At 48.7% G+C, this 15,841-nt stretch overlaps 1 protein-coding gene across 1 annotated transcript in view; it reads left to right on the forward strand.

Moving 5' to 3' along the window:
* LOC144098315 (uncharacterized) overlaps positions 1 to 15,139 on the forward strand; it is a 29,986-nt gene extending 14,847 nt beyond the window's left edge. The window contains exon 3 of the mRNA XM_077630858.1: positions 9,679 to 15,139. Within this exon, the coding sequence (XP_077486984.1) occupies positions 9,679 to 11,173 (1,495 nt within the window). The 3' untranslated portion in view covers positions 11,174 to 15,139. The remainder of the gene's footprint in view (positions 1 to 9,678) is intronic.
* The last annotated feature ends 702 nt before the right edge of the window (positions 15,140 to 15,841 follow it).

Below are 15,841 nucleotides of genomic sequence, written 5' to 3' on the forward strand. Positions count from 1 at the left end.
CGTATTGGAGGTCTCCCGATCAATTTCGGCCGTGATGATGGTAGCCATGCAACGTAAATACCGCTATACAGTGCGCAGACTGTATATGTCTTAATGTAAAAATTTTACTTTGTGCGCACTATTACAGATGCGGGCTACACGTAACAGTTTTGTTTTCCAAATCACCTATATAATGTGCCTATCACAACGTAATTCTCAGTGTCGACATTTCTTTTGCGGTCTTACTAGCGCTGCATTTATGTTGCTTTCTACAGCGGAGCCCGCGGGTTTTACGCGTGGTAAGTGAGCAGCAGTTATCTCCTTTCGAAGAATATCGTGTGTGCTAGCCCAGCAGGCCGCTATGAAAAATAGAGCACATGACTGATCATCGGCGCTTTACCTCGTTAGGAATGGGCGGTATCACAAGCGACCTTCGTAATGTTCTGCTCTGCGCTCCGCCTCGCAAGAAAGAAGGTCAAGTCAAGGCTACAAACTACTGCTCCAAACGAAACCTAAGCGAGGAAGGCACTAGAACTAGTCCTTAGTTAATATAGAAATGGCAGCCAGTGCTTGCTCTAAGATCCAGGATGATGCAGATCATGGCGAGTTGTGAGACTGCATAATTTCTTTCAGCAATGGTAGAAAAAGAGTGCAGTCCCGAAAGAAAGCAATCAATTTTTTTTTATTTTGGCGTCTTTGCAGCATTGCGGGCTGAAAATTGATCCCTGTGGTCTGCGTACCAGCTGCGGGTGACCTATTTATTTCTTTATTTTTTTTTCAACGAGAACTGAGCACAGCTGTCTGTACACGTATGCCGACTGTATACCATAAATTACGGTAGTTAGCTGGAGTGGTGCACCTGAGCGGAATGAAAGGAAGAACTTCAAGAAAGGTATTCGAAGAGCAGGACAGACAGCCGTGCGCGAATGATCCTGTGGTAGGTTTATCGCGCCTTATCAGCTAATCCATTAAAATCGCCGCAAAGTAGCCTTTGACTCTGCCCCGTGTTCACATTCTACGCCACAGCGCAAAGCGCGTGCTTTCAAACTATACGCCTGTAGTCTCGATAAGCGTGTGCGTTGTTAGCCCTCACGTCTGTTTCCGCGTGCTGGTCTTTTGCAACGTAAACATAAGTTTTTCATTTTTATGTGAAAGCGAGCAGAGGTACCGCTTTTGCTTTCATATAATGTTTCTTATATTAATTTGGGGTTCTCAAGCGCGTCGCACAAAACTCTGAGTGGCTAGAATCGTCAGGAGGAGAGGAGGAGAAAGCTTTATTCTACTCTGTGGTTGTGGGGTATCTTGAGAGATGTTCTCTCCTTGGCTGTAGCCCCAGGAGTCTTCTCTGTCGAGCTCGTCCACTTTGAATCAATGGTCGGTTTCCCTCAGCCCTGGGCTCCGCTGGCCACTGCCGCCCGTAGAGCTCGCCGTCCCAGACCTCATTGGTCCTCACAGCGGTCGCTGGACAGCAGTCTCTCCCATTGCTCCGCACTCAGGTTTTGTATTTTGGGGACCACGTATATGTTTTGACAGGCCCATGCGATGTGATATAGTGAGGGTTTTTCGTCGCACCAGGGACATTTGTCCGCGTATATCGTAGGGTGCATTTTGTTTAGTATGCGCAGGTTTGGGTAAGAACCTCTCTGCAATTGTCTCCAAGTGACAGCTTCCCATCTGTTGAGAGATGTGTGCGGCGGGGAATGTCGGGCTCTTCTGCCTCTGTAGTTTTGTAGTATGGCCTAGTATTCCTTGGGTGCTGGCACAAGTTCCGCGGTTTCGTCGGATGCTCGGGAAGTAGTGTATCTTCGAGCTATCCTGGCGGCCTCTTGGTTCCCTGCCAGCCCCGTGTGTCCCGGTACCCACACAATTTTTTGTGTGGTCTTGTCGTTCTCTGCGTGGGCTTTTATTATGTCCCTCGCTGCGAGGAGTATACGGAGCGCATGACGACCTATCCTGCCATTCGTGTAATTTCGGCAGGCTGCTCGTGAGTATTGTTCGCGACCGCCCGGTTTTATAGCCTTCGGCCACCGATACAGCGCCAAACTCGGGCGAAGCTGGCTTCTTTTTCGGCAAAAAGTTTGGAATAACTCTATCAGTGGATCGTGTGCGTAGGACGTGCGGAGTACCCATGCTGCAGATGCCACTGTATTTGAGCGCACACGGTCGGCAGCGACTTAGATAGCCCTGAAGCGTTTAAATAATGTGCTTATTTCATTCGAACATGAATGCAGTGTAGCAACGTCTTTTCCTTCTAACATTCCTGAAATGTCACAGATAAACATTAACCTTTTCTTTCACTTAATAAATCACTCACGAAAGAAACAAGCTAGGAATTTCAAACTGACATAATAATAATAATAATAATAATAATTGGTTTTTTGGGGAAAGGAAATGGCGCAGTATCTGTCTCATATATCGTTGTACACCCGAACCGCGCCGTAAGGGAAGGGATAAGGAAGGGAGTGAAAGAAGAAAGGAAGAAGGAGGTGCCGTAGTGGAGGACTCCGGAATAATTTCGACCACCTGGGGATCTTTAACGTGCACTGACATCGCACAGCACACGGGCGCCTTAGCATTTTTCCTCCATAAAAACGCAGCCGCCGCGGTCGGGTTCGAACCCGGGAACTCCGGATCAGTAGTCGAGCGCCCTAACCACTGAGCCACCGCGGCGGGGAAAACTGACATGCAAGAAACATTTTTTGGGAATGGAAGCAAGGCTACAAAGTTAGTTTTTCTTCAATGTGTTTGTGATTGCTGTCCTATATGTTATTTTGTATTGGACCGCTTACTAGCCTCATTGGCTATCGGTCCAAATATCTGTGTATACATTTTGTTTGTGTTACTCAATAAAGACTTCTTGACTCTTGACTCTCTTGTATATGCCACTTCAGCTGAAACATCAAGCAACATTTCAGGACCACACCCACCAGTTGTGGGCTTAAAGGGGCACTAAAGAGAAATCTGAACTCGCCTTTTTACCGCGGCAAATCGATCTACACGTTCCGAACATTCTTAGAAACTTCGAATTATTGTCCTGTAAGGTCGACTGCCCTAATTAAATAGGATTAAAGGTCCCGGCTTCCGCCATTTTTTGAACTCTACGCGGTAAGTAGGCGGAGTCAACCAACGCGTGGAGTGCCTTGCAGCCAGTCCAGAGGCGGCTTCGCTTTCGCTTTTATTTTGTTTTTTTTTTTAGGCTTGAGTGAATAAACAGTGTCAGTCACAGGCAATATAGCCGCAAATTAGGCCCACGGAAATAAAAATACACGTGGACTCTCTGATTTACGTACCACTCCGCCGATGGCAGAGCGGCAAGTCGCCACAGGACTGGCTGACGCGTTGGTTGACTCCTCCTACCTACCGCGTTGAGTTAAAAAAAAGCGGGAGCCGAGACGTTTGATCCAACTTAATTAGGGCGATCGGCCCCACAGGACAATAGTTCGAAGTTTCTAAGAATGCTGGGAACGTGTAGGTAAAGGTCCCGCGGTAAAAAGATGAGTTCGTGCTCCTCTTTAGGGCACCTTTAAGTCAACACCCATCAAGGGGGCACGGAGAAAAGAGGGTGACAGTAGAGCGCTGCAGTATATACAGCACGACTATTACATGCATATTGCACATCCATTTAATTCTGACTGATACAATGGGCTCATACTTGTATGTCTGCCGTTAAAAGGAAGCTGGAATGTTTTTTTTTTTTTTAGAATTCGAGCTTATTCAAGAATTTCAATCTATCTAATCTATATTAAAGCATGCTGAGTATTTTTGCACTAGCGTTTAAAACTGTGACGTAGTCGTCGATTACAGTGTTGGAGAAGTGCGGGAAAACTCGTAGTGACGTCATTATCGCCGAAATTTCAAGTGTCAGCTGCGTTCGCATGCGCGCTGCCGTGCTTCGTTCGATGCCGCCAAACAATGCTTCGTGAGCTTCACTTTCAATGGCGTCGGTTTTCTTTAAAGAAACAACCGTTTCTTCGCTGGAAACGTAGCTTGGTGGTACGTGACGTCATTAACGGGACCTCTGCCCATCGCTATGCACTGCAGTGAAGCCTGAACGCCAGCGCCGCTTTATTCGGTGATTACGCGTCATATCAAATGCTAGCGTGAAACGATTTCGCATATTTTACCTGCATTATTCACTCATCCGGTCATTTTTAACTAATCGAATTCTAAAACCTCTTCAGTTGCCCTTTAAGGGTCTCTCTTTAGGTATTAGTGCAGCGCCCAACAACGGCCCAGGTCAAGCGTTCGGTGATGATGATGATGATGCCCTCAGGCGTTCGGTCGACGATCGAGCTTTACACCTCTGGGTCGTTGTCGTCTTTCACGCGCACAGTTCACCACAGTGGGCGAGCGTGTCTAGCTGCTACTCTACGATTGCCTCTCGGCGGAAAAGGAGGCATGCTGCCGACTTAGGGAGCACGGTCGACGTGCACTGTTTCGTGGCCTCGATGGCACACATCTATAGGCGACGAAAATGGTTCAATAATGTTATAGTTCACTGGAGAGGCCTGGCAGGAAACACGGTATAGGTCTTGGTACTCTGCAAGGAGATTCGTGATGATGATGATGATGATGATGATGGTGGTGGTGGTGGTGGTGGTGGTGGTGGTAGTGGTGGTGGTGGTGGTGGTGGTGATGATGATGATGCAGTTTTATGGCGCAAGGGCATCTATGGCCAAAGAGCGCCATGACACAAAATATTTTTGTTCGCTCAAGGTGGGGTCAAAGACCCATTTCCCAAGCCTTTAACCCTGTTTACGCCGGCCACCAATCCAGGGGAATTAAGCGTGTACCCATTGTACTGTACTGCAAATTGGCCGGCTTGACCGCTGAGAGTCAGGGCCGCAGGGCACGTAGATGGTGTAGATAGTGGAGTGAGGAGGGAAGCGATCCAGGGGCCCTGGCGTCGTTCAAATGAAGTATCGGTTGGCAATGTCCAGGGAAGAGGAGTCACTGGGGCCGAGAGATGTGGAATTGAACACAAAAGGTGGTGGGAAGCGCGAGGGGGCGTCGGCATCAGATCGACGGACGACTTCATTGCCGTACTCTTGTAACCGTAGCGCCCAAGAAGCAAGACGGCCAGAAAGGGTCTTTGGTGGAGGACGACCAGCAGAGGGCGTGCTAATCGGTAACGACAGAAAATGGGCGACCATATGCGCAAGGTCCGAACTTTCTAATAGTCCCAATCATCCCAAAATCATCGCCAAGCATTCTTTTTCGTTACAGAATATTTTCTTTCGGCTTTTGCAAAAATGCGGCTGGCATACACAACAACATGTTCAGTGCGAATTTCAGCATGTTAGCTCGGGTCGAAATGGCGGGGGACTGGAGGGGACACAAGCAGGTGACGAATCATGGAGCGTGGAGAACACCGCATCACAGGCTGATGTCCAAGACGAGAGTCTGGGGTCGCCGGCAAGCATCTCAGGCAGAGGAGGCAGAATGGAAGCGAAGTTGCGCACGAAGCGGCGGAAATAAGAGCACAGCCCTGAAAAGCAACGCAGTGAGGTGGGTCGAGGGTACTCGGCGATTGCACGCAGTTTGGCAGAATCGGGAAGATCACCTTCTTTGGGACGACGTACGTGGCGCGAGATGGTAAGCCGCCGCCGGGCAGCAAAGCAGCACTTTTTCAAGCTGAGTTGCAGGCCGGCGTCGGTCAGGCATTGCAGGACACGCTCAAGGCGGACCAGGTGGGACGGAAGGTCTGTAGAAAGGACGGCGACGTTGTCCAGGTGACACGTGCGCCACTTTGATTGGCTCGAATTTGAGCATTACATTAGCATTTCGAACACTAACACTATATACTTAGTTGAAATGACGAACTAATCCTCAGCATTTTAAGTAAACATTACTTGTTAATTTTGACATTTCCACAAAGTTAGAACCATTTACCATGTAAGATAGCGGCAACTTACGAAAACAACTTTACAACGTTAAAGGGACTATGCAAAGAATTCAAAGTCGCTTGTAAATGTTTTCTATGTTTAGAAATGATGCTAATGAGAATTCACACCAAGTATAAGTCTTCGGAACTGAGCCGGCAATTTATTATAAATTTAAAAAAAACGTGTTTTTTTTTTTCAAATTCGTGGGCCGATTGGTGTGCTCGTAGTAACCGATTTTGGAACTAATATCGTGGAAGAAAGACGTCACACTACCCATGGCGTCGCCAGGCCACCACACGCTGTCATTCGCTGGAGCCACAGCAGCCACGACGTCACGGGCACACTTCCGGTAGCCGTGAAAATCGTCTGCTCATGCCGCCGCGCGCCACTCTCGGGCAAGCGCGGGACAGGGCACTGCCTTCGCGCATATGGTTTCAATTTTCCTCTGCCGCCTCTTTCTGTCGGGAGTTCCGGAGCCACTCGCACGGCTCTTCGTGGGCACGCATAGGGCTCGATGCCCATCACGGCCGTAAAAGCGAGCAGTCGCACCTCGAGGTCCGGATTTATTACTGCTAACTGCAACAGACGACAAGCGAAGAAACCCGACGCACGCCGCAATCCAGGAAGGCGAAGAGAGACCGGAGAGGTGCCGCCACGCCACCGACGCTGCTGCTGGGGGGCTAGGAGCGACAACCGGAAGTTGCAAAGCGAACGTCATCTGATGACGTATTCAAAGGCGGGGCCCAGTCCCAGACTGTTTTCTTTATTTTTGTTTGGTGTCCCGCGTGTACGAGTTGAGGGGAGAGAGGAGGAGCGTAATTTTTAATCATCTATATCTTCGTTGTTATTGATGCTAGCTTAAAAATTCTTGCGTTGGGGTGACGAGTGATGAAATGCCTATCTCTCGTCTGCTTTACGTACTCTCAAATAATTTATTGCATAGTCCCTTTAATCTAATGCCGTGTGCTTCCCGAGCTGCCATTGGCGCGTGCAGGCATGCGGTAGATAGTGCCGTATCGCCCTCAGTTCCCCAAAACAGCTTCAGCGGACTGCTGTTATCGCTCCAACTCCAGAAGGCGGAGATAGGGGAATTAGGATCGCGCCCACCCGTCATATCGGAAGTGGTTCTTGCTAGGAAGAGTGTAGGCAGCATCAGCGCTAAGCGGCCGCCGCTTCCACGCTCAGATTTGTCGCGACCAATGACGGCCCCCGCCGAATTTTTTAACCAAGCCGTAGCCTAGTTTCTCTTGTAATTTTAATGCGACGGCACTAAACACCTCGTGACGGAAAACTCCGTCCGTCTGAAGCCTCGGTCGGCAGGTGACAAAGTGAAGAGAGGGAAATCCTCTCCCCTGTTTCGGAATAGAGGCAGAGAGACGACGGAAAGAAGGTGGGAGGCAACGGATGGAGAGTGAGAGGGTAGAGGGGGGAGTACGCATGGCATGTCACGCTATGATTGCTGGATTGGATGGGGAGAGTGGAGCGAGGGGTTGCGGTGTGGCAGTGCTAACGCATACTCTGTCGCACCAGCCGCATTGATTGTCTCTGTTTTTGTCTTATTTATTTGTTCTGAACCTTCCACATTTCCTTACTAGCGCACCTTCCAGTGTCGCAGTCGCAGCCCATGGTCTGTTGGGCAGAAACATGTGAACACTCCGGCAGCTGCAACGGCACGCGTTTTGGAGATGTGCCAAGTTTTGTCATTGCGCCTGTGGGCATGCCTCTGTGGCAGTGTGCCGTTGCATTCACGAATGGTGATGCCCCGCAGTGTGCGCAAATAGCGAGCTTTCCGCGACGTAACAGAGTGTGTGGTATTTATTAAGCGATGTGCGGTTCTGTGTGCGTGCAGTCTACGAGGAAGATCGGCAACTTCTGGTACATGCTGGAGAAAGAGGCTGACAACCTGCTGTACTGGCGCTGCGAATACATGAGCTGCCCAGGGCGCTGTCGCACCGACTACGACTTCCTGGTGGTGGCAGTGCTTTCGCGTCACCTGCAAGAGCTCCACGCCGAGAGGGACCCGCGCTACTCAACGGCTTCGTATGGTTCTAAGTACGCCCTTTCCTTTTAATGGGGACCTGGTGTGGAAGGCTGTCCAGGAATCAGAATATCCAACTGCAAATCATTCACTGGCGCAGCCACTCTCCTTTGAGGAGGGCTCATTATTTGGGCGCTGCGATCCGCGGTACGTCAAGGTGCCGATTCATATCACAGAGGACAGTTATAATGGTTCACGAATTGCTGTCAGATGCCACTATTATCGATCGCCGCTCTCCAGCCAGCCTTGGGCTCCTGTTTAACCAAAACAATACTTACGCATATACGCCATTCTCTCCTCTCTTACGGAAATGTTCGCAAATTTGTCATACTTAGAAATTCAAGTTTTTTCTGTCTTGCTTCATGAGGAAATTCCTCCGTGTACTTGTTTTGGGCTCATCTGGAAACGTTTTACTTACCAATGTGTGCAACACACCAGTTTTGTTGTATCATACAGTGCCCTTCCTGTTGCAGTCCCTGATGAGACTCACAGTACACAATAAAAAAAATGGTAAAGCTGTTACCAGAGAAGGTAAAATTAAAATTTATTTCTCGCACTTGTCAGGAATTCGGAGAGCTGCCAGCTAGCGCTGCGAAGCCTTGCGGCCTGTGCCGCTTCAATGGAAGAAGTCGCGTTTTTGGTATAACTAATTTGATAGATAAGATTGGGTTTTTCCAAATGATTTAGGTTCTATGTGACATCTCTCCCACGTCTAAGGCAGCGTCATCTCCATGCCTGGCCTTACATTCGTTCTATTCAAAGTTTAGCCAGTGGGCGTTTATTAAAACGATTAAAAATTCAGAGCTGTTCTGAATGACTAAAACCCACTTCTTGAAGAATCTAGCTCCATTGGCTTTTTCCCACGCTTTCAAGGAGACCAGGGACAGTATTAAGCATGAAATGCATTTAACTGCCCTTGTCTGCGCGCCGCGAGTGACTATGCGCCAGAACGGAGGAGAACACGCAGGCGAACCTAAACGAACTTTGGCAAAGCTTTCAGTTCGCCTGGCGCTGCGCTGCCGCCGCAGCAGCACAGGCGTTAACAACAGCGTCTTCGTGGTCCCGTGGCGCGCGGAGCTGTCGCTCGGCTCGAAGGAGCCCTGTACGCTGGGACATTCACGACCGCTGGTCGCGCGGGTCGCCATACATAAAAAGCAGCAAAAAAAGCAGGGCGCGCTGTTACTCGTGAATAAAAGCTGAAGTAAAGACAAGGGGCTGACGAAGCGCCCCTTGCAAGAGCCGTCCTAGAAAACGGTTCGCGTTTCCTGCAGTACATTTCATGCTTACATCCACTGTGGACGACGAGATAGTCGGTGTGTTATATATATATATATATATATATATATATATATATATATATATATATATATATATATATATACATGACGTGTTTTTCGGGAAAATTGTCCAAAATTGATATTTTTACAATACGGTCACCCCATCTCACGCTGCACGGCTTGCGGAAGCCAGTGCGTACACAAGAACGAATGTTGGCAGCGTTTGTTACGCATAGTGTACTGCACGGATAAAGATGATTTTAAATGAACCATCGCTACTGTCATGCAACTTATTAAAGTAAAAGCATTTTATTAAAGCGTTTTTTTTTTTAGGAAAAATACGACAGATAGTTTATTGTCATGCGCTACGTGGCGGTAAAACAAGAGAACTTCGCTTTGCTTCGCAGTTGTTCTTTTGGGTCTTTGCATGCGCTCAGATCAATTACCGTCATTCATGTGGGACATTCCGTTGTTCCTCCTTATTTTTTTTTTCTGACAGGGCCTGCAATAGTGCCGACGCTTTTACTGCTGCGCAGCTCGACAGCACAAACATCGACCGTGCAGACATCGAAAGGGACACACAAGGCACCAGCCGAAGCGTGCATGCTCATCAGATCCAAGAGCAGGAGCAGAAATATTGCCAGAAGAAGCAGAAGCTGCACCATGAGGAGGCGCCGAGACAGGGAGGGCGTCAACCACACGATCACCGATCTCGGAGCCCTGTCGAGTGGCAGTCCTCCACAGAGGCGATCATCGCCGATGTCGCGTCGGGCCAGCTGGTCTCCGAGCAGGAGCCCTCGTCGTCTCCGTCCACTCAGGCGGCCACGCATGATGTCAGCGAAGCCCCCCGTTGCATTGGCAAGCAGAAGACCCAACGTTCCGGAATTTCGGATCTCACCGGTCAAGGGATGCGTGCGGACGTGGGCGGGAGTAAGCAAGAAACCAACGGAAAGATGCCCGCCCATCAGAAGCAGGGGCAGGTCCAAACGGAAAGGGATAAGAAGCGGAAGCAACATGAGGCGGCGCAGCCAGAAAAGCTGGCTGAGCAGCAGTGGGATCACCATTTCAGCAGCCCTGTCGGGAAGCAGTCGGCCGTCTGTCTGAGCAATGCCGATCCGCACGTCTCGCCGAATCGGCTTGTCAAGCAGGCACCGCCGTCTACGTCCCTTCGCGTGTCTGTGGTCACGCACGGCACCGGCGGCATCCGCAGTTTCAACGATGCCAAAAAGAAGCAACAGTCCGGCCCTGCGCACGCGGAATTTCTGGGGAAGTTTGCGGGGGGAGGCCTTCGTCTCGACAGCCACCACAAAGAACCCTTGCCACACGCTTCACCGCCAAAGTGGTGCGAGGCTGACGTTAACAAAGAAAACGACACGGAGTCCTATGACTGCGAAGAAGGCAACGCGTTTGAAAGTCACGACGATTGTTCTACTGTAAGCATGGAAAGTGATGATAACAACGCGGACAAAGGATCTACCTCAGGCCCCGAGGCCACAGCCAATAACGCGGGCGAAGACGTTGAGGTGAGGACATGTGAGAAGGCTGAAGACGAAAGCAAAACAGGAGGCACATATTTTGGCACGCGACCACATGCTAGCGCCGATAGCCTGCTCAAGGCCGACCAGAAGGCGGCTCAGGTGAGTGCCAACTGCGAGAGCAAATATGGGGACAGCGGCGAAAAGAACAAATCTGGAACAATTGCCACCCTCGAAGCTGAAACGCCTAAAAATGGCGGCGACAAGAGGCCGCGCAAAAGCTCCCACCGCTTGTTCTCTAACCCCCGGGAACCCGCGGCGAGCAGCAGTCACGGGTGGCAGCTGTCACACAGGGGGAGTGCCACGTGCGACAGCCGCGAGCGGGAGCTACGAGCCGCTATCCTGATCAGGATGCGCCATCTTCTAGAGGCTGAGACGCAACTGGCACACCAAGAGCGGCGTAATGAAGCTATGCGAGCGATGCTCATCGAGGAACAGCTCATAGGGACCCTCCCGTGAGTGAAACCCTAGCTGCCTTTCTTGTAGGCCCCCAACCCACGTGGCGCAGCGCTTGCGCACTAGGCACTCGGTGCAGAACCCGATGTCACAGGACTCCCGGGAGCTGCATCCGCAACAGAGCAGAACTCGCTGCTTTCCGTGGCTCATGTGCCTCTCTTAACGAGGAGGTTCTTCCTAGATCTTGACAGTTTTTATGATTCACCGAACGCACGCCTGCTGCTGGAAATACTACCAGCTTAACAGCAATAACATTTCACATGTGACACACTCATCATTTCAGACTTATCACGTTTGAAATGTGATCAATGATATTTCAGACATGATCATCATTGAGCAGATGAAGTCCACTCCGCATGAAGTGTCTCTGTCAGTGATCTCGTAATCATCATCAGCCTGACTATGCCCACTGCAGGTCAAAGGCCTCTCCCATACCTCTCTAATTAACCCTGTCCTGTGCCAGCTGCGGCCACCCTATCCCCGCAGACTTCTTAATCTCATCCGGCCACCTTGCTTTCTGCCGCCCCTTGCTACGATTGCCTTTTCTTCGAATCCACTCCGTTACTCTTAAGGATAATCGGTTATCCTGATCAGTTCGTCACATCACCTACGAGATACAGTGGCTCATGCTCTACCCCTCTGGATCTCCTGCTCTGCACAAAAACCTGCTTTACGTAAGGTCTTTTTGTGAGGCAACTTTGACAAAATAACACAGGATCTGTTCGAACCTCTACACGAGTTTAAAGACTGCTCGCTAAACTCGCCACTCTTATGAAGTATGCGCTTAAATAAATACTTGCGCAATCGCCGAGTGATGGCGGCACCTGTACGTCGTTTTCCATTGTTACCGCAGTCTATAGTTACCAGTCAACTTCAGTTTGCAAGTCCTCATGCACTGCCCCTTTAAGGTGAGCGTTTATTGCTCCGTTGTGCGTTGTCCTTAATTTCATGTTCTACTGCAGCAATAATGGTATGAAGAGTGAAGTTGTTCCTGCTCCGTGAAGCAGCAAACCATGGCGCTGGGAAAATTATATGTTCCGGTCAGAGCAGGAGTATGTTGAAATTAATGCTATCATTTATTTATTTACAGAATACCTGCGTCGCCTAGAACGCATTATCGCAGGGGAGACAGTTTAAAAACGTGTTCATTTTCACAGAAAAAGCAACAAAAACATTAAGCGAAGTTAACGTCAAAGTAAAACAAAACAATAAGTGAACATTATTGAAGGTAGCAGAAAGCTTGAACAATAGTAAGACAGGAGTAGATTTTCAGGAATACAGTCGACAATAAAAATCGCGATTATCAAACACTGAAATCTACTCTTCCGGCAACAAGTTCCAGTCTTTCACAGTTTGTGGAAAGAATGATTTAGAAAACCTGTATTAGAATTGTATTCGCGCACCTTCTTGTAGTGGTCGTGCCGAGTCGAGACGTAAGTTGGCTCCAAAAGGTAGTTACGGCTGTCAATTCCTGAAGATGCGGTGGAAGAATTTTCTCAAATTTCTTCTTCTGGTGTTTAACGGTTCCCAGCCCAGCAATGATTTTATCTCAGTGATACTTTGGAAGGGGTTATAATCAAGGGCGTCCGCACAATTCAGGAGGGTGGGTGGAGGAGGGGGGGGGGGGGGTGGCAGCGGTATGTTCGCAGCAAAAATGCACTATTTGCGAAGTAAATTTATTTATTTATTTATAAATAAGCAAAATGCACACATGGAAGAAAATTACAAACAGCAAATTAATGCGTGGCTTGGAGAGATACATTGGAGTTAATTAACGAAAAAACAATTAAAATTAATAAAAATGCAAAAAGATACTATCACTTCGTGGAGAAAAGTGCTCAGTCTTGCTGCATGTGGGTTCTCGACTCACCCGAATTGATGACCAGCACACAGCACAATATGTTCACAAACAGGAAACTACAGTGACTCGGTCAGTCTTCCTTGAACAGCAGCTGCAGACGCCTCGGATTTTTCTGGGTGAATTGCGTGACGACACGGGTGATAAAGTCATTTCTGTGCTTCATTACACGCTCTCGGGGCACGCTCATCATACAAAGGCCGTCCAGCCGGTCGTTTGTCATCGTTGAGCGTAGCAAGGTTTTCACTCCCCTCATTGTACTGAAGGAGCGTTCGACCGTACAGGTAGTAACTGGCAAAGCCAGAGCCACCTCTATGGTTTTTGCAACACCGGGGAAGAATGTCATGGCCTGTTGTAGAAGCTCGCAGTAAGTTATTTCTGATGGGTCTCCAGTTTTGTTGCACCACATCCCGTACCGAGAGACGGCCTCTTCCTTGAAGTTGTCGATGCCGTAAACTCATCGGAGTTCTTCGGCGAGGGCAGCGAACTCAACACGACTCAAGTGCTTCATTTTTGACGGATGCAACTGGAGAAGTTTGAAGCTCCTCTCATTGCTTTCAGAAAACCGGCGAGCTAAAGAAGCAGTCAGAGAGTCCAAGTACGGCACATATATTTCCACACGGTAGTATTCCCCCGGCGACTGAATCCCGTCTCGGTGGGCCGTACGAGAGACTTGCCTTGGTACAGATATCACCACATTTAAGTGATTGGCTTCCTCCCTTGCTGCATTCATGATGTCGGAGAATTCCTCTACAGCGTTTTTCCGGTGGCCGTGAAAAATACGTTGCAGCTCAGTGATGTGGTCATGCACAGAATGGAAGTTCATAGATACACTTTGCCTCCTCTTTTTTCCGGAAAATCATACGTACCGCAGGCGCACTGCAGCCGTTTTCATGGCAGTGTGGCTCCCTGGTTGTTTACACTGTATAAACTCGTCCTAAGCGATTGAAAATCGTCTTCATAACCAGAAACTGAAGCAAATCAAAGACCCCTACGAATATTTTACACTCTTCCATTAATAAAAAAGCTTATTTAATTGATAGGTAGCCATACACAAAATTTGCTTGCGGTTGCATTTATCTGGGACCAAAATAATTATGTGGTCCTGTATTAATTCGTTGAAATGGATCGCATAATGACACTACTCGCATTGGCTTTCAGTGCACTACAAGCGTACAAGCTTTTTGAGGGGCGGACTTGTGTAGGCTTGGTTTGGGTGGCGGGGTAGTCGAAGTTTCGTCATTTCGGCAAGGAGGTTCTGCAAGCAATTCTGACGTCACGGGAAGGTGTCACACTTTCCTTACTAAGTGTGGCGGTCTAGACTTTTCCCTAAATGTAGCCGGCAATTTATGAGAAAGCGGAAGTTCTCGCGATAATACTGCGTAGATATCGAAGTTCAAGATAGAAAACCTCAAGCGTTCCTCTCATTCAGGATTGTTCGCTATCTTCAGCCCGTCATTCTTTCGCTGCCGTGCCATCACCAGCAAGATTAAGTCATAGTGTGCAGAGTGCAAAGTTCCTTCGCAATCCTGAATGGCGCGTCTACGGATATGAGGAACCTCAGTGTGCTAATCAACTTTTTAGCTCGAGCGAAAAAATATTATTGTCCAAATTTCCAGGGGAGTGCAGCTGCCCCTCTTAACCCCCCCCCCCCCCCCTATCCGGACGCCCATGGTTATAATTATTGGATACAAAGCGTGCAGCCTGATTTTGGAGTTTTTCTATTGCTTCAATCTAACATGCCTGATATGGGTCCCAAATAATGGAGGCGTAAACGTGGATGGATCTTACATGCAAGAAATAAAGCGTTTCTGTAACATCTTTTGATGCTGATTTGAAATTTCTACGAATAAGGAACAACATTTTACTTGCTTTAGATATTGACTGCTGGATGTGTGTTTTCCATTTAAGAGTCTGCATGAAATAAACACCGAGGTACTTGCACTCTGAGACGCTTTTTATGGCTATGTTTTCAACAGTGTATTGTGTACGAAGTTCGAATTTTTTATTCGAAAAATGGACGTGATTACATTTATTAATGTTCTGATTCATGTAATAAATTTCAAGCAGAAAGTGCAATAAATACCTCATGCGAGTGTTTTACAAGGCCAGTGCTTCGGCGTGTGTTTTAGGCGTCTCCTGGCCGCCGCCGCTTGCAAGCGACATGACATGAAGACGCAGATGTGTGCGATTTTTGAGAGCGCTGTGAATATTTCACAGAACATAATCGCGTGCATTTACTATCGTGGATTCTTCGTGCATGTCAATGGTTTTATTCGTTCGTGACGAGCGAACAAACTTCCGGACTTGTACGTGTCTTTGGTTAGCCTCACGCGAATCTCCGGACCGCAACGAAAACCCTGAAAGCCCTCTAGTGTTTCCCATCTCTCCATAGATCATGAATTGCTCACCAGGTGGAGTCATCTCCAACATTAAAGAGAATAACGCTTCCAATTGCAAACGCAGCGTGCGAACTGCAAAATTACTCCTGGCTGTTTTCGTGCAAACATATGAGGCACATGTGATTTTGTGCCGTGTGCCAATGTCTGCTTCATGAACGCTGATTTTTCTTGTGGCGAGCCGCGTTCTCCGGTAGATTAGTACGCGCGCGTCGCGTCCCTGCTGGCGTTTGATGACGGCTGCACTTGGTCCGTTTGACTCGCGCTGACTTCGAACCTGTGGGGGACTTCAATTCTTCGCACTCGAACTTTCGCGCCAAGACAAAGCTGCGGGCTGGGCGCTTGCTTAGTTTTTCCCAAACAACATCGCTGCAGTGTTTATCCGGAAGTGGATCGTTCACGCTAGTGGCTTTC

Source organism: Amblyomma americanum, chromosome 7, assembly GCF_052857255.1.
Source record: "Amblyomma americanum isolate KBUSLIRL-KWMA chromosome 7, ASM5285725v1, whole genome shotgun sequence".
Classification (NCBI taxonomy): Eukaryota; Metazoa; Arthropoda; class Arachnida; order Ixodida; family Ixodidae; genus Amblyomma; species Amblyomma americanum.